This window comes from Emys orbicularis, chromosome 22, assembly GCF_028017835.1.
Source record: "Emys orbicularis isolate rEmyOrb1 chromosome 22, rEmyOrb1.hap1, whole genome shotgun sequence".
NCBI classification, from domain to species: Eukaryota; Metazoa; Chordata; order Testudines; family Emydidae; genus Emys; species Emys orbicularis.
Window position 1 is genome coordinate 14590779 of NC_088704.1, and position 17663 is coordinate 14608441.

General features: G+C 53.4%; 1 protein-coding gene across 1 annotated transcript in view; it reads right to left on the reverse strand.

Annotated features, from left to right (window-relative positions):
• NOC2L (NOC2 like nucleolar associated transcriptional repressor) overlaps nucleotides 1-17663 on the reverse strand; it is a 78655-nt gene that overhangs the window by 42575 nt on the left and 18417 nt on the right. The window contains exons 11-12 of the mRNA XM_065421279.1: nucleotides 15950-16089; nucleotides 4906-5017 (exon numbers count right to left, since the gene is read on the reverse strand). Coding sequence (XP_065277351.1) covers nucleotides 4906-5017; nucleotides 15950-16089 — 252 coding nt within the window. The remainder of the gene's footprint in view (nucleotides 1-4905; nucleotides 5018-15949; nucleotides 16090-17663) is intronic.

Consider the following 17663-nt stretch of genomic DNA (forward strand, 5'->3'; position numbering starts at 1 on the left):
CCTAGCACGCTGCTGCGCTGGCAGCGGATAGGGACAGGGAGTCAGGAAACCTGGAGCATGTACCCTCCATGGGTAACCTCGGGCAAGGCACGTCCCCGCTCTGTGACTCAGTTTCCCTAGCTGCGTAGCAGCAACAATGGTGCCCATGTCTTTGGAGAAGTGCTTCAAGTTCCACATATGCCCAGCCTTCTCATTGCTCAAATGACCCCTGCATCGCCGGATATCCTTGCAGACAGAACCGACCCCCTCTCCCCCACACCCACCGACAGGGCGCCTGGAGGCCCCGGAGATTCCCACCATAGCACACTGCAAACCTGAGACAAGATCCTCACCGTTTTAAGTGTCAGTGGAGTGAAAAAACTCCTGCCTTTCTAAGCATGTCAGGGTTAGCCCGTGGCGCCCCCCCTTGCCCCCGCTGAGGAGCAGCTACATTTAAATTGGCATACCAAGACTTCCCATGGGGAGATTTCCACCTTGTTTACCCACACTTGCCTTCCAGCGGTTGAGCCACCAATTCGCCCGCTGCAGAAACTAACGCCTGTCACCAAACAAGGGAAGCACCAAAAAGGCATCGGGATCTCATGGCCTGTAAGCGGGGAAGAATCCAAAAGGCTGCCCCCCCAGCCTCCAGCCCCCTTCTCAGATTCCTCCTTTCCCCACCCTTCCCCCTAAGAGGTAATTTTGGAAGGCTTCCCTCCCTCCCCCTCCTGGAGAGCAGAGATGGAGAGGAGCCGTCTGGGGGGAGCAGAAGCCCTTGTCAAGATGAATCAGGGAGCCAGCTCTCATTTACAGAGGCAGGGGCTTGGGGAATTCCTGTGCCTAGAGGAATCGTGCAAACATTCAATCTGCCATCTCTGGAAGGCTTGGCGGTGACAGGGGCAGGGGAGGAAGGGGGGAGGCAGCGAGTGCTGGATTTCCTTGATTGCATGCAGGGGAAATTAGCATTATCACTTCTCACAAAAAAAAACAAAAAAAAAAAACAAAAACAAAAAAACAATAAAAAACCACCACCAAAAAACAACACACACCATGCTCCAGAGAATCTGATTTCTGGGGCCATGCAGAAACTGCTCCAAAAGGCACAGGCAGCCTCAAAGCCCGTGCATGGGGGCGTTCACTAGCACATAGGGAGAGTGGGCACAAAAAATGAAGTCATGAACTCCAGAGCTAGCCCTTGGTATCTACAGACCCTCGGGGACCCTCTCATCTGCCCTGCTATGGAAGCTGGGCTTAAAATGGATCTTGGCACCCTGGAGTGTGATTGGAGGTTTGCAGGGGGCACCCACATGACCTCACGCCAGACCAGCTAAGTCACGGGTGAAGCTGAGGGCCTAACAAGGATGGTCTCGTCGCTAAGGAACTGGATTGGAACTCAGGAAAGCTAGATTCATTTCCCAGCTCTGCCACAAACCACCCGGTGTGACCCTAGGCAAATCACTTAACCGCTCTGTGCCTCAGTTTCCTCATCTGTACAACAGGGATAACACCTCCCTACCTCACAAGGGATGGGAAGTGTCGTGAAGGCAAAGGTGTTCGGGATCGTATGGTGCTCGGATACTACCATGACAAGGGACAGAGGAGTATCGAGGTGTGAAGAGACTAAAAAGACAGCTCTTGGAGACTCGATGGAGTACCTGATGCTGCTGGGAGATCAGAGAGGTTTGCTGCATTCCAATCATCTTATGTTTTCACGGGAAAGGCAGCATTTTGAATAAGCACACAAACACCTCCCCCTCTCCCCCACCAAACACTGCCACCTGGATGAGCTAAGCCTGAGCAGTGCATGCATATACACACACACACACACACACACACACACCAGCATCGGATGTGGTCGCAGGCTTGCGGAAGCCAGGAGGAAGTTCAGCGTGCAGCGCGGTAACGTCTGGGTAGGGCCTGATACAGAGCTTGCCACCGAAGTGGTGGTGGCGGCGGCAGCGGGGGGGAGGGGGGGCGGATGACGTCGGGACACGGGGTGCGTGCGGGAGGGGAACACTATCTCCCAGAGCCTGAGAAAAGCAAAAACCACCACGCAGCACCATGGGGAGATGCTCCTATCGTGCCACCGGGCTGGCAGCGGCTCCAAAGAACAGACGGCAAGAGGAAGGAAAGCGGCGAAGAACCCAACAGCCCACCCGAGCCAGGGAGCGGTGGGGGAAGCGGGGGGTCGGAGCAGAGTTATAAACGGCCCTGGTTTCCACCGGCTGAGAGGATGTGGTTTGCGAAGGACGTTTACAACAACATGAAACCGCAAGAGCCTTTGCTTCAACAGAACCTGATTAGCAACGAGCCCACGGCTTGTTTGTTTGAAAAGCCTCATCCTTCTCCAGCCTCTCCCTCTTCCTCCTCACGCGCTGACCGCCAGGGCTCTCCCCCCACCCCTGGAGCGCGCTCGCTCTTTCACAGCGGCGGAGCGCAGCCAGGCTTGGGGGAAGAGGGGCCGGTTCGTTAGGTCTGTGGGAAGGGAGGGGGCGCTTTTTGCTAGGAACGGTGCGAGGGATGGGGTGAGGCACTGACCGTTTGCCGGTCCCGCCCCACCCCGGGGGGGGGGGGGGGGGGCAGCTAAGAACAGACTTCGCTTGCAGGCAGCTATTTTAAGCAGCCTTTTAGGTCTAACGGGCTTTTTTTGAAGTATAACTTCTTGGGCAGTTGCTCGGGACGTTTTTTTCTTTTTCACTGAGGAATAGGTGGCTCATTAATTATACGTATTACGGCATTGCCTAGGCAATCCAACCGAGACCAGGCCCCCGCCGCGCTCGGGGCTGTACGCACCGAGACCAGGCCCCCCGCCGCGCTCGGGGCTGTACACACACAGTGAGCCTGCCCCTAAGAGTTTACAATCTAACTAGACAAAAGGCAGGACTATGGCCCCCATTTTACAGGTGCGGGTACTGAGTTATAGATCAATTATGCAGCATGGGGAGTCCGTAGCAGAGCCGGGAATCGAACATGGCTCTCCCGAGGTTCATTCCAGTGTCTGAACCACCAGAGCATCCTTCCTTGGGCTCAGGGGACTGGGAAGAAAACCCTGTGGCAGTAGCATCCCAAACCCATGGCCATCCACCCGAGGAAGGTTCAGTGGGCCTAGGTGAAAGCAATTTGGCAGGTTCAGTCCAGGTCACTGCCACAGAAACCACCCGCAACGCTGGTGCTATCTGGGCCCTTTGCAGCAGCCTGGAGATGCCAAGGCCTGTCTGCACCATGGACAGCGAAGCCCCCTCCCACACCTCCAGGTGGCCCCTGCAGCCCCAGGCTGTGGCAGCACATGGGAGACGCTTGGCCTGACACTACCTTTGTTGGGCCTATTCTGTGGACAGTGGCCTTCAGTCTCCAGGGCTGACAGTTCTGCCCCAGCATACGCACAGAGCGCCCATTCAAAGACAGCTACAGAAGAGCCGATCGACACCACCCCTCCCACTGGAACCGCTGTTCTCGACTGCCTTAACACAAAGGCTTCTCTCGCCCCAGGCCACCACCCGCTCTCTTGTCCGTAGAGGGCCCCGAGCACAAGAGCCCAGAGCTGAGAACAAAGCTGACGTCTCCTCTTGTAGCTACTTTAAGTGCAGATGCGAGAGTTACCCAAACTCAAGTTCTCCCTTCGGTTAGTTTGGGTTCATTGTTATTGCGGTTGCATTCCTGTGATGCATCCAATGGTATCTAGCGGCCAGCGTGGTTAGTCACAAGCCAATATCTATGCCCAGCTGAGAAAAAAAAACATGTGAAGGAAGCAGAATTCTGCATATTAACTTTTAGACGGAACATCACTGACACAAGCGATTGTTCACACCAAGTGTCTGGGGTGTGGACTAATGATCACACTTAACATTAAGGTTACACATTTCTAAATAGCTCACAAAGGGTGAATGTGCAGTGGCGTGTTGCAAACCCGCAGCCAGCACAAGTAGAATGTGTTACACATGGTTATAAGCACATCGCTCAAAGGTGCTGTAGGTAGTTATAAGCCACCTATTAGTCTGCTGGACCCTATAACAGTTAAACACCTATTAATCAAGTAAAAGCTATGCATAAATGTGTCCTTAATATAAAAAGTGCAACTGGATTTCAGCAATAAGCTCCTGGGCCTTTCAACCCCCATTCTGGCTCCAAGAAAGAGCCAACCCCCTGAATTCATATACGCTTCCACCCCACATTCTGGAAAAGCTGGAACCCAGATCCAGGCTTTGCAACTTAAACCTATCTCAAAGAGCAAGAGACAAATGTGATGTTACATCCCCAACGTGCTGGATGGGGCATCTTGGACAGACCAGACGATGCAAGTCCAGTGGAACAAGGCTACAATTACCCATTGGAACCATTTACCAAGGACTGTGGTGGATTTCTCCATCGCTGGCAGTTTCAAACGGGAATTAGTTCAAGCTGGTGCTATGCAGGAGGTCAGCCTAAATGATCACAATGGTCCCTTCTGGTTTTATAATCTATGAATGGGACACCTGCAGCCTCATTACCGATAATTCCTTTCAGAAACACAATAGGCAGAGTTTGCTGGGGGTGGGGGCGGGCCCTGCAAAGGGGAGAAACAGTAAGAATTCTTCAAGGATGGCCCAGTGTTACCAGCAGAGCAGCAGCAAGCCACGCAGTACAGTGCATCCCCAACTCTGCATCGTCTGGGGAAGGGCTCATTCCCATTTGGAAGCTGTCACGGAGATGCTTTGTGCCCATCAGGTCTTGACAGTCAAGGCAGCCCCCTAAGCTGCAATGTAGATGGTGAAAACTCAACCCTATGTATCAACGATGGGACCCAGGGTATATGACGCTGCTTGCCGGGGCTGCAAGGAGCCGAGGAAGTGTGCAGCGTTAGCAGCCGTTTGCAGATGCCAGGGGGGGGGGTGTGTGTGTTTAGACAGCTTTTGTTTGTTGCTGTTAGATGAACAGGAACTGATTTACCTCCAGGATGAAGGGCAGAACCGGGATGAAGGTCCGGGTGTTCTCAGAAAGCAGCGTAAGGGCCCTGACACAGTGCATCCGCAGGGGGTAGAAACGAGCCGTGGGCACCAACCTGGAGAGGAAACAGAGGGAAGGTTACTGGGGAATCAAACCTACAGTCTTCAGGGCTAAAGACACAGACCTCTCCCACTTGAGCTGAAAAGGCAAATTGTTTTTGCTCTGAGTAGGAGGCTGTTCGAGCTGCTCAGGGTGGCCCATAGAGGGAGACCTGATATGATGAGCTACGCCAGCAGATAACACAAGGATTTCAGCTTCTCGCTCATTTGAACACCCTGAGTTCTTGCGACCAGGATCCCAACTCCTCAGTTTCCTCCTTCTAGGTCGGTGGTTTTCAACCAGTGGCCCGCGGACCCATGGGGGTCTGCAGACTATGTCTAAGATTTCCAAAGGGGTCCGCACCGTCACTGGAAATTTTTTAGGGTCCGCACATGAAAAAGGGTTGAAAGCCACCGTTCTAGGCAATCCCACGTTATCAACGTACCTTCTTCAGCTGCTGCTGTCCCGAATACCATCATCCCACCCACCAAACCAGAGCCGAACAGGTAGAAAAGGGACACTCAGGGCTCTGCTCAGAACCAGTCAATACTGCTCTTCAATGGACCACCAGGGCACCATGGGAAATATTCCCCCTTATTACCATCACCTACTACTATTCCAGGACAGAGTCCTCCCACCACCTCTGGGGAAACGAGGGCTGCGGTTGGCATCGGTAAGTGCATGCCCTGTAATGTACAATCACAAAAGCCACGGTTATAATTAGCCTCCCCAGCCCTGGTGGTCTCAATAGAGGCAGCGCAGGGCTTATGGCTACGGAAACTGAACTAGGCAGCTAATGGCCCAATCTCTCTCTGGCCCATCTCAATTCGTAACTCATTAGTGCTTATCTCAGGAACCCCAGCTCCCACGGCAGCCCCATTTTATAGGTGGGGGCCACAGAGAAGAGGCACAACTCAGCCCGCAACACGCGTGGGGGGCAGAGCCGGGAATAAAGAAAGCGACTCCGGGCCCCCTCTGCTTTCATCGCTAGGCTGAGGCCTCTGATCCACCAGCCCGATGGAGGAACTCACTTGCTATGAACTGCACCGAATACTGATGCTCTTAGCGCTAAGAAAGGTGCTTTTTAATGCGGTTCCCGGAGAACAGCTTTGCTTCTGAGAAGTGAACCCCCAAAAGAGAGACCCCCGAGCAATGCAGCAGAGAGAATCTGCATCACCGGGCGACATAAATCACTCCCTTCTCCCCCTCCCCCCTTCCACCAAATAGTGAAATAATTATCACTGGATCCATTATGGAAATAAATCTACTTTGCACCCGCATGCTGGCACTGCTGGAGAGGACGAAAGCCTTCCTCAGGAATTAATTGATCGAGGGATAAACCTGTTAAAGGTATAGATTTATTGTAAACCCAGGCCATTAATTTCAGAGTGCTCCGCGGAGCAGCAATCAACCTAACCTCCCGATGGCTGGGACGGAAGCGGAATGAGAGACGCAGCAGGGCCCCAGACTACGCTGGGGTGGGGGAGGGCTGGCTAGTCCCTCGAAGGCCCAGCCAGGCGTCTAGCTCAAGCTGCTGAGTTTACAGCTCATGCTTCCCATCGCGAAGGGGAGCGCTCCCTCACCTTCCCCCACCTCTGAACGCCTGCCCAGCTTCTCCCGGGCAGCCAGGGCCCGGGGCGTGGCACGGCAGGAAATTGACAGCCAGACAAGGATTATTTTCACTCGCTGCAACTCCTGTTACGCTGCTGGGTCGCCACAATCTGCCTGACGGGGGAGGCAGCAGGAAGCCCCCTCCAACATCAGTCTAAGCCCAGTCAAGCGGCGGGCTGTTCCCGAGATGCCACGGCATCTCCATGGAAGGGGGCACTCCTGCCCTCTAACATGCACAGCCTGGCGGAGCTTGGCGTTTATTCAATGTGCTGGAAGGGCCCCAAAGTAGGTAGCACTGGGCAGTCCCAGGGTAAGCTGAAAGCTGCACACAAATGGGGGGGTGCCCCAAAATGACTGGGGGGGGGGAGGTGCCTGAGACAGCAGAAGGAATTGGAGGAGCTCCAATGGAGCAAACTTCTCCCTATGTTCCAGTGTCTGGAGATCCCCTGCCCAGCCAGACCCACTGCGCCCTCTTAGCTCTTTATTTGCAGAAGCGATGTAAGCAATCCCATGGGACGCGCCCAGCAGACCAGGTCCTCTCCCCCCTTGCAGCTGGGCCGGCATCGCCTCTCCCCGTCCAACCCTCCGCTTTCCCTGCGCTGGATCCCATCTGCTCCCAATCACGTGTAAGTTCAAGCCGCTCTGGGTCCATTTCTCCAATGCATCCTTCTAAATACATTTTTAATGCGTTTTATACACCGGAGAGGGGCTGGTGGAGGGGAGAGGGAATAAGAAAACGAGGGAGCTAATTCTGATGTTAGCAGGCAGCCCTCTGCTACTAGTTATCTTGTTTAAGCACATTTTAAATTCTGCCTTGGTCCCCGCCTGGAGCAATAAGGCTTCGACGGATGGTAATTTCTCCCCAGTCCCCTCCTGTAATGAGGTGGTGTAGCGGAAGGAACTGCACACCGACTGCCCCCTCCCTCCCCCCCATTTGTCTCTGTCCACCAGCACTTTTGCAGGAAGAAAGCGCCACCCTCTGGTAGAAGGAAAAGAAAAAAAAACAACAGGAGGAAATTATTTTCTCCAGGTTTTCGGTATTATTTTATTTGCTCCTGTGCTACGCTAGTTTCAAGATACGCCCGTGAACAACCAGCCGAGCCAAGATCAGAACATATTTAAGGTTCCAGGAGAGGTGCAGCACGAATCCCCCAACGCTGAGTACGAACAGAACAATACCAGAGTAAAGACAGACTGTACTCCCTGCCTCCTGCAAGGACGCCTGCTCATAGCCACCAGATACTTATCCATCCCAGTATCAGAGTGGGAAGCCGTGTTAGTCTGGATCTGTAAAAAGCGACAAAGAGTCCGGTGGCACCTTATAGACTAACAGACGTATTGGAGCATAAGCTTTCGTGGGCGAATACCCACTTCGTCAGATGAATACCCCGTTCATCTGACAAAGTGGGTATTCACCCACGAAAGCTTATGCTCCAATACGTCTGTTAGTCTATAAGGTGGCACAGGACTCTGTTGCTTTATCCATCCCAGACGCAAGTGGCCCCCACTCTAGGGGGTATATCATGGCCCTTCAAACATGTTAAACTCCCCTTTGCGCTAGCTCAGCCGATGCACCCAGATGGCACAGGGACCTGCTCAGGTGTATCTAAGCCATCACCAGTGTTCTTGGCAGCCTTCTTTTCCCCAGGCTGAGCAAGGTTTAATGATTAAACCCTCAGCGGCTCTAACTCGACAGACTGACCCTACCCAGAAGAACGCCAAGCTGATAGGGTGTCATTTCCCCACAAGACAAGGTTTTATTCACTGAAGAGCCAGGGATGGAGAAATGGGCAATAACTGAAACGCTTTCCTTGCAGTACAACGGCTTTAAAAATAAAACCACCCCAAGGAGCTGATGAGCATTTGGGCGAACGTAACTTCACGCTTTCCTCTGCACACTCCCCCTAGCACTATTCCATGCCCCTGGGAGCAAGCGTGTAAGGAAAGGGGAGCAGGTGTAATCAATCCTCTTCTTTTAAAGACCCTAAGGCCAGATCCTCAGCTGATGCAATGGGGCAAAGTGCCACCAAACGAGCTATGCCGACTTACACCAGCTGAGGATCTGGCCCTACATTTGAGAGAGTAAAAGATACAAAACCCTGCGAAAGCTAAATGGACTGCATCGTTCCCCTCCCCCACTCCCTGGAGAGCCCCTACCCCTAAACATACAACGTTCAGTAGCTGCATTTCTCCACTGATTGAGATGCTGATTGAAGATGCCTACGGCAAGTTACAGCGAGGAGAAATAACCCAACCGCCCACGTGGGAATCCAACCAGCGGGTGTGTTACCCATAAGGAAGGGGGTGGGAGGGCGGACAGAGAAGCATGCAGGAGCCTGGTCCCTCCTGAACGTTTTGCAGGCCCTTGGCACTTCTCACTGGTCCCGACGGATCCTTGGGCTTCATTTCTGCTCTGCTACCACTGCTCCAAAAAGGCAGCCGGGCGCCCTCTGCCCAGCAGTTGGAACTGCAGGATTGAGTCCGGCAGCAAGGGGACTAAGGAGGAGACCCCATGATTTACCACACTGCCTTCGCTCTCTTTCACGCAGGTTTGCTGACAGCATCCATCTCCCTTACACCCCAGCCTGGATGCACCACTGGCTTGCTCACCAAGGGACCGAACGCAGGATCTGTTCCCAGCTCTCTCCACCCCAAAGCCCATTTCCGGATGCAGTCCCAAACCATCATTGCTCTCGTTACGTGGTCGCTGCATGGTGCGCTAGGAGGCTCTGCACATCACACATGCCAGCAAATTCTGTTTGCCGCTCTCCCCGGGACTTTCCAAATTCACCTTTCTGTGGCCCTAGACAGCGGATTTATCTGCCCAGACAGGTGGAAAACTGCCTAGGCTTGTCTGCAGGACAATCAAAACGCTGCCACAGCAATGGGACACTTGGGGGGGGATGGCGGGGGAGCGGGAGGGGAAGGTAAGAGAATCCTGACAATTATTTAAACCTGTTTATCTTCATCACCCCTGGGAGCTCTGAGACCAGCTGGGTGGCATTGGAGAGCTGAGAATCTGGTTACGGCGCTCACAAGATTTCAGAGATCACCAGTTTCAGAAAGTCATCGCCTGCCCATGATTGCCAGCAGTTTCAAAGCACAGAGTACTTTTTTCCTTCCCAAACTGGGAGGGTAGGAGAGGGAGTCAAGTTCTCAGCAGAAAAGAAAGAGGTCACACTTCTTCAAGCCCAGATGCTGCCAAATACCCACAGAATCCAAATATCGACAGTGAAGTCAGGAAAGTACCTAACTACAGCTACAACAGCGCTACACACCAGCGTCAGCCGCACGTAGAGAGCACGTAGCACAGGCCTGCACAACTCATAAAGCGGCGAGGGCCATATTACTCCAAAGGAAACAGCTTAGGGCGGAAACCCCACCCGGCCCCACCAAACCCCCCACTCCAGCGCCGCCCAGCCCCCTCGAAACACAACACACACACCCCAGCGCCGCCCTCCCCGTGGAAACAACCCTCCCCAGCACTGCCGAAACACACACCCATCAGTGCTGACCGCCCCACGGAAACAAATCCTCCTTCCCCAGCGCCGCCCCACCAAAACAGCGGTATTGAACCTTTGTAATATGTTATAGCGGGCTCCTAAGGTAGTATAATTAAGGTAAAAGAAAAATGTCTTTTTGCTAGAAGTAGAATAAGATCTTCCCCCCCACTTTGTAATCAATTGCCCTGTTGAATGAATGAGGTGTGAATGAGGAAGGCATGGAAGGCAAGCATCTCCAGACAGCTGCAACCCTTGGAGAGGGGATGGGAGCCAGACCAGATCAGTAGAACAGGTCAGCCACCAACTCACCGCTCCCCTCCTCAGCCCCCCACCCCCGCCACCGGCTCACCTGCACCCCCGCCACTGCCTGCCCGCTCGCCTCCTCAGCCCCCCCCCACCGCCCTGCCCGCCCGCCTCCTCAGCCCCCCCCCACCGCCCTGCCCGCCCGCCTCCTCAGCCCCCCCCCCCCCCCCGCCGCCCCACCACTACCTGCCCGCTCGCCTCCTCAGCCGCCGGCTCACCTGCCCCCCTGCCACTGCCCGCCTGCTCGCCTTCTCAGCCCCCCACCCACCCCGGCTCACCTACTCACCCCCCGCCACTGCCCGCCTGCTCGCCTACTCAGCCCCCCTCCCTCACCTGCCGCTTGCCTACTCACCCCAGTGAGCCCACCTACTCACCCCCCGCGGGCCGCACAGTGAGCTCACGCGGGCCGCATGTTGTGCAGGCCTGACGTAGCAGGTTGCGTCCACACAGCAAAGTGCAGCGCAAGTGAAAGGCTCTGGCAGAGGGGAAGTAACAGGGAAAGGCTCCTTCCCTGCCACTGGAGTCTTTCCCTGGGGCTGGGGAAGGCTCCAGCGGCAGCACACAACGCTGCTAACAGCAGTGTAGACAGGGAAGCGTGGCTTCGGTGAGTAGGTTATGTACTCGCGTGCACACCCACACCCGTCACACGTGTCTAAGCCGTGCTTCACCAGCTACCCTGATATTTAGATCGGTGGAGGCTGGGCTATGCACGTACGTGGTCTATAGGCTGCTGAAAGCATCATGCAGGGTAGATGTACCTTATCTGTAGTTAAGGTTTGATTCCTGACTCTGCCACCGATTCCCAGTGTGACCTTAAGCGAGTGACTCCATCTCTCTGTGGGGAGGGCAATCCTTCCTTCCTCCCACCCTGGGTCTGTCTTGTCTGTTTCCCCTGTACGCTCTTTAGGGCAGGAACCGTCTCCTATTTTGTCTGTACAGGGCCTTGCACAACTGGGCCTTGATCTCAGTTGGGCCCTGCAGTCTCTACTACATAACATTATTATTATTATTATTATTATTATTAACTGATTACCCCACCTTGCTGACCTCACAGTTGCTCAGATTTAAAAGAGATCCCAAGATGAACTGCAAAAAGCAGTGGTGCAAATTTATCGTTGTTGTGACTCCTCCGACTTCAGCAGAGTTGCATCAGGGTTGAATTTGGCCCATTCTGCCTGTCTGCTGGAAGTAGGCAAATAGTTACCATGCCCCCCAAGTTCTCCCGTCACACAACCAGGTTTTTTATTGGCGTGCAAATAAAAGAAAAAGATCAGAGGCTAATTACACTCAGAAGCTCCCAAGTCAACAAGGCTTCAATCCCCCTATGACAGCAGCTCAGCTCTGAGCCGCGGTCGGACCCATTCAGGTGTTTGCGCATGGATAGCTCGCTCTTCTCCAGGGAAATAAAAGGAGATATCTCACCTTTGGGAATAAAACCCCAATGCCATAGCAACGCTGCCTCCTGCTGTCGCTGCTCAGCCCGGGACAAGGTGTGCAAATAAAGAAGAGGCTGTTTGCACGTCAGGATGCACAAGCACACGACACGCAGACAATCAGAGCAAAAGGGCCCCAAGCCAGGGTATAGAAACCTTGTGGCTCTCAATTCACCTTCTCCCTTTCTGCAGGGGTGCTAGAAGCTTATTCCTGTAATGGGATAGCCGAGAGAGCGTGTTCGCATTTCCACGCATGAGCCCTCCCAGGCACTGCATTGTTTTTAACGGGTTTATTTCCTGCACTGGATTTTTGCCTACGGGCTGACTTGTGGGACACAGTTCTCAGTGCAACAAGGCCACGAGGCATCAGAGTCGACAAGCTCCGCTTGTCACGGAGTGTGGGGGAGTCAGGACCCTGCACCCCTCTTCCTGCGATTCACCGTGACTCTCAGCCAGCCAGTAAAACAGAAGGTTTATTAGATGACAGGAACACAGTCCCAAGCAGAGCGTGTAGGTATAACCAGAACCCCTCAATCAAGTCCTTCTGGGGGGTTTAGGGAGCTTAGACCCCAGCTTGGGGTTCCCTGTGTTGCACCACGCAGCCCAAACTGAAACTAAAAACTCCTTCAGCAGCTTTCTCCCCCCTCCCCTCTGCTCCTCCTCTCCTTTGTTCAGTCTCCCCGCGCAGAAGGTGTTATTTCTCCCAACCCCCCTCCTGGCTCAGGTTACAGCTCAGGTAGCTTCCTTCAAGGGAAGCCCCCCATCCCCAATGTAACCCCCCTGCAACATTCCCAGGTCAAGTCTGCCCCGCTCCCTGCTCCGTCACACCCCTAGGCTGGCCGGGGCCAGTAAGTGGATGCGGGCACAGTGTTGTGGGAAGGGTTGTCAGTGACAGTCAATAAAAAAAAAAAAGTGCCACTGCCCAAGCTAGGGGGCACTGTGCTCCTGGCAGAACACTTCTGCAGATAGAAAACTTAACTTCTCAGGCACCCCGAGGGTCCCAGGACACTCTTTACACATGAAAAGGAGGCAGCACTGAAATCAGACCCAGACACCAAGGGTACGTCTATACTTACCTCCGGGTCCGGCGGTAAGCAATCGATCTTCTGGGATCGATTTATCGTGTCTTGTCTAGACGCGATAAATCGATCCGGGATCGATCCCAGAAGTGCTCGCCATCGACGCCGGTACTCCTGCTCCACGAGAGGAGTACGTGGAGTCGACGGGGGAGCCTGCCTGCCACGTGTGGACCCAAGGTAAGTTCGAACTAAGATACTTCGACTTCAGCTACGTTATTCACGTAGTTGAAGTTGCGTATCTTAGTTCGAAGTGGGGGGTTAGTGTGGACCAGCCCCAAGGTTAACCCGTGTCATTAGACTAGACTTCCTCCAAGTCTACTGTCCTTTCAATAGGCGACAGTACAAAGAAAGGGATGACCCAAAATGGCTCAGGGACATCCAACACCTCTAGAGAATCAGAGCCTGGATAAGAAGAGTTTCAGATTCAGGAGGAGGCTGGAGAGCCATCGGTCTTGGATGGTTTAGACACAACAAATCCTGCATCTGGGCAGGGGGTTAGACTAGCTGACCCTTGCGGTCCCTTCTAACCCTATCGTTCTAAGGAACAGGCTCATCATTCCGACAATCCAGGGGTTGGCTGTGCTCTCCGCGTCCTGTTTGAAGTGGCTGTGCGCTCTTATGCTGCTGCTGGGTTCTACCCCAGAAGCGGCTGCATTTCAGCACTGGATGATGTGACCACGATATAGAGTTTATGGTCCTGATCCAATCAGCGCCCATAGAAGTCAATGGAATGACTCCCACTGACTTCTAACAGGCTTCTCCCAGCACAGCTGCAGTGCCGGAGCGTAGACATAATCCTTAGAAAGGCAGTAGCAGCCAAGGCTTATGTCCCATAGCAGGACTTCAGCATGTACCTAACGTTGATGCTATTAAGGGGACATTATGTTGTTCCAAGAGGAACCCTTCGGATAAGGCACGACCCCAAGAGCCCATCTGCCCTGGTGGAAATTAAAGACATCAGCTGTTCCAGCCACCACACAATGCCCTCTTCTCCTAGAAACTTGCTCTAACGCCCGACCCTGTGTGTGCCGCTGTAAGCGCTTTCCCTTCTGCTTCTGAAGTCCCTGCATTAACGCTGCTTTGCAGCGTGCCTGGAGTGTATGAAAAGCGCAAACATAAACACAACACAATGCTGGGAGAATGCAATTCATGTCACCCTCCACTGTCTACTCTCTGAGAAGCTGGACAAGAGAATAACTTTCCCCATCGATTTTGCTAGCTACTATTTGGCAAACATTGCTTCCACCTTCCTGCCGAGGCTCTGATGCAGGGAGAAACCAAGCTAGCTCCGTTGTGATTACCTCAATTTCCTGTCTCCAAGCATCTCTGCTGATCCAGCAAGATTGGGCACTGTGCTGGGGCTTGCAATTGTTAGCTGCTGCTGCAGTGCAAGAGGTGTGGGGAGCTCGGGTGAGGGACCGCAGTGTAGCAGGCTGGCCTCTAGGTGGAGCCTCAGCTTGCCAAGTGGTTTCAATGGCAGCGGAAGGTGCTGCGCACCTCACAAAAGGCATAGAAGATCTTACAGAATTGGGCTCCAGGTTGCCAGAGACACATGTCACAGTATAGACCAGCAGCAGCAATACCCACCAGCTCTTATACTGTGCTTTTCATCAGTGCCTCTCAGAGCACTGGACACGTACGGTCAGTGTCATGACCCCCATCTGGCACAGAGAGGGGAAGCAACTTACCCAAGCTCACCCAGCAGAGCCAGGAATAGAACCCAGGTCTTCCAAGCCCTGGTCCAATGCTCTAGCCACTAGGATACACTGCCCATATGGTGTGTGTGGGGGGGGGGGGTAAGAACTATCCACACAAGAGCCTGCTGTAGCGTGGGGACCGTTTTACAAGTGAAGAGGCAAGGGTAAGTTACAGAAGTGAAAGGGGCTCCCGAAGCTCCAGGTCGCAGGCTAGCCCATTACAAAAACAGGACAGAGCAAAATTACTGCTCACTCCCTGCTCAGGTTAAAAGGACGCGGGCTGGACTAAGGCCCAGGTTACTCATTTCAATAAGGGACTGGGCTGCTTTGGTTTCTTTTCAAATGAGCAATCACAACAGGTCTACGAATGCAGGCGCTCGGTGGGAAGTGCAGTGGTGCTGGTATCAGCTCTTCTGTTCGCCGTCACTTATTCTTAGGTGCTGTCTGTTCACAGGTGCCCCAATGTGAACCCCAAGGTGAGATGCTCACCCTGGCTCTGCCACTGCAAGTCACAGTTTTCCTTTCCAGCACTGAAGTGTTTGCAGAGCTGTTGTGGTGGTGGTTGGATTGGCGCTAAGGCCAAGCACAGACAAGGCCTAGCTCAGCACAGGTGCGTGGGTATGTCTGAAAGCAGAGGGGCTGGATTTCTCTGGAGGCTTTTTAAATGTCAGCTGCTAGTGGAGAAGCGACTGTGCAAGTGCTTCTGGTTAACGGGTCCAAAAAATGCCTCTAATACTGGGGCCACCCACTCCTCCCTGTCTGCTACATGTCACCTTCCCCTGCCCCCTGTCCTGAAGCTGCTTGCTAACCTAATAAATAATACTAACAATAATACCTAGCTCATAGATAGCACTTTGCGTCTGACGATCTCAAAATGCGTTACAAAGGAGGTAATATTATGCCCATTTTACAGATGGGGAAACCAAGGCACAGAGCGGTGAAGTGACTTACCCAAGGTCCCCCAGCAAACCAGTGGCTGAGCCCAGAACAGAACTCGGGTCTCCTGAGTCCCAGTCCAGTGCTTTAGCCACTAGGCCACAGATGTGGTTGTACCAATGATCTCACTTAATGGACACAAAAGTAGCTTGATAAAGCCTCATAGTAAGTTCAAGCAACATAGCAGCAAGTGATTTCTATAAATCACAGCTCACGAGAGCAGCCCTCCAGTATGCAATAGGACAGTCCCCTACAACAAAGGGTTAAAATCCATATACACCCTCCTGCCCATCCCCTATGTGACTATATGGCCCACATCTGTCAGATGGGAAATCAGAGCCTAGTGTTTTATAAGGGCGGGGGGATAACTATCCATGCCTACTTACTTAATGCAGCCAATGATGACCTGGGTCAGAGGGTAAATTAACGGCTCCATGATCTCACTGGGGTAGATGGTGCTCAGGACCCGACACCAGAAGTACAGGCAGTGGATGTACTGCCAGTTGTAAACAGACTGGTAGTTCTCCTACACAAAAAAGAAAGGCACACACGCTTGGAAAACGAATGGCTGAGACAGGAGTTGAATCTACTTTCTGTAGCTCCTTTGTATTCTAGAGACAGTGCGGTCTAGTGGAAGGAGCGCACAACTGGGAACCGGGGACCCTTGCATTCTAACCCTGGTTCTGGCCGCGACTAGTTCCATTACACTGGGAAGAAGGGGGGCTGTGCTGTTAAGGCGCTAGTCCGGGATTCAGGAGGACGGGAGGGTTAGAGATTTGCATGATACTTTGGAAATGCTAAGTACTGCCCTAGGTGTGTTGTTCTCCGTGTCATTTATCTGCAGCGATGCTTCACAAGTGGAGCTCTGTCTCCTTAACATCTCAGCCCACAGCATATGGAGGGGCAGGGCCATGCTGTGTATGGGCCTTTCCCGTCCACTGGCTAACAGGGACAAACCCTGATCTCCCATGGGCAGCCAAGCTGGGAGATCCTTCTTCTACAACTGTGCTGACTCCCTTCCTGGTCCACGCATGCTGGAGGGCAGAAAAATAAACCTCTAAAGCTACAGGGCAGAACCAGCTTCCCCCAGCAACTGTCCTCTAAGGTTCCCGCTGAACCCACCTCCCCTACAAAGTGACCTGCAGAACCACTATGATCTCATTTCCCCAGGCAAAGCAGGACACAGGGCCCAGCTGCTGCCACTAGGGGGCTCTGATTCTTCCTTCAATCGCAATATTAAAAGAGAACCTCCATCACTCAGATACCACGAGGACGGGCAGCACTTTAGAGCCTCAGGGAGCGTTCCTGCTATTTATTTTGAAGATGTGCTGACGTGCACTCACTATCAAAGGGAGCTTCACGTCGCCATGACCGGCCCGTCCAGCACACCCACCTCCCAGGAGTTTACACACCCAATTACAAGAGGACACCACAATAGCGGGTTCCTCTTACAGAGCCGAGGGAACACAGAAAAGCAGGGCCCAGGGCGAGCTTTCAGCTTTATTTCTAGGTCCAGCCTGCATGTCACCCAAGTGCCGCCTTCCTAGTTACCAGACAGAACAACGCAAGAGGCCACTTGGCTAATTAATACATGCAGTGCCGCTGCAGTCCCAGGTCACCCAGGCTGGCTCGGCCAGCCCAAGTGGTACTGCAAAGACCAGCCCAAGCCTCTGGCCAAGAGTCAGGTGTTTTTCCTAGTTTCAAAATAAACTTGGGAAGTGTCTCCCCTCCCTGCCTGATTCTGAGCAGCCCGGAACACCAGAGAAAATAAAAACCCTCCGTGAAAGAGCTATTCCCAGCCAGTGTTTCCCACCCAGCCAGAAGCACCAGAGAAAGTACACGTGGAAGCCAGTTCTCTGGGGACTTCTCAACCAGAGGCTGCAGACCCAAGAAGCTCAGAGTTCGGGAAAAAATCCACAGCTGCTCCTAGTGAGGGGCCTTTGGCTCCAAATTCCTCTCACTAAATGAGCTTCTTTTATTTGCTGGCTAATGGGGACAAACTCCGATGACTACGGCTCATCTCCTCTTACGTGTGCTTGAGCAGGGTGTGCATGGAGTGGACAGTGGACTGCCTGCTTGTAGCATTCCTGAATTACACAC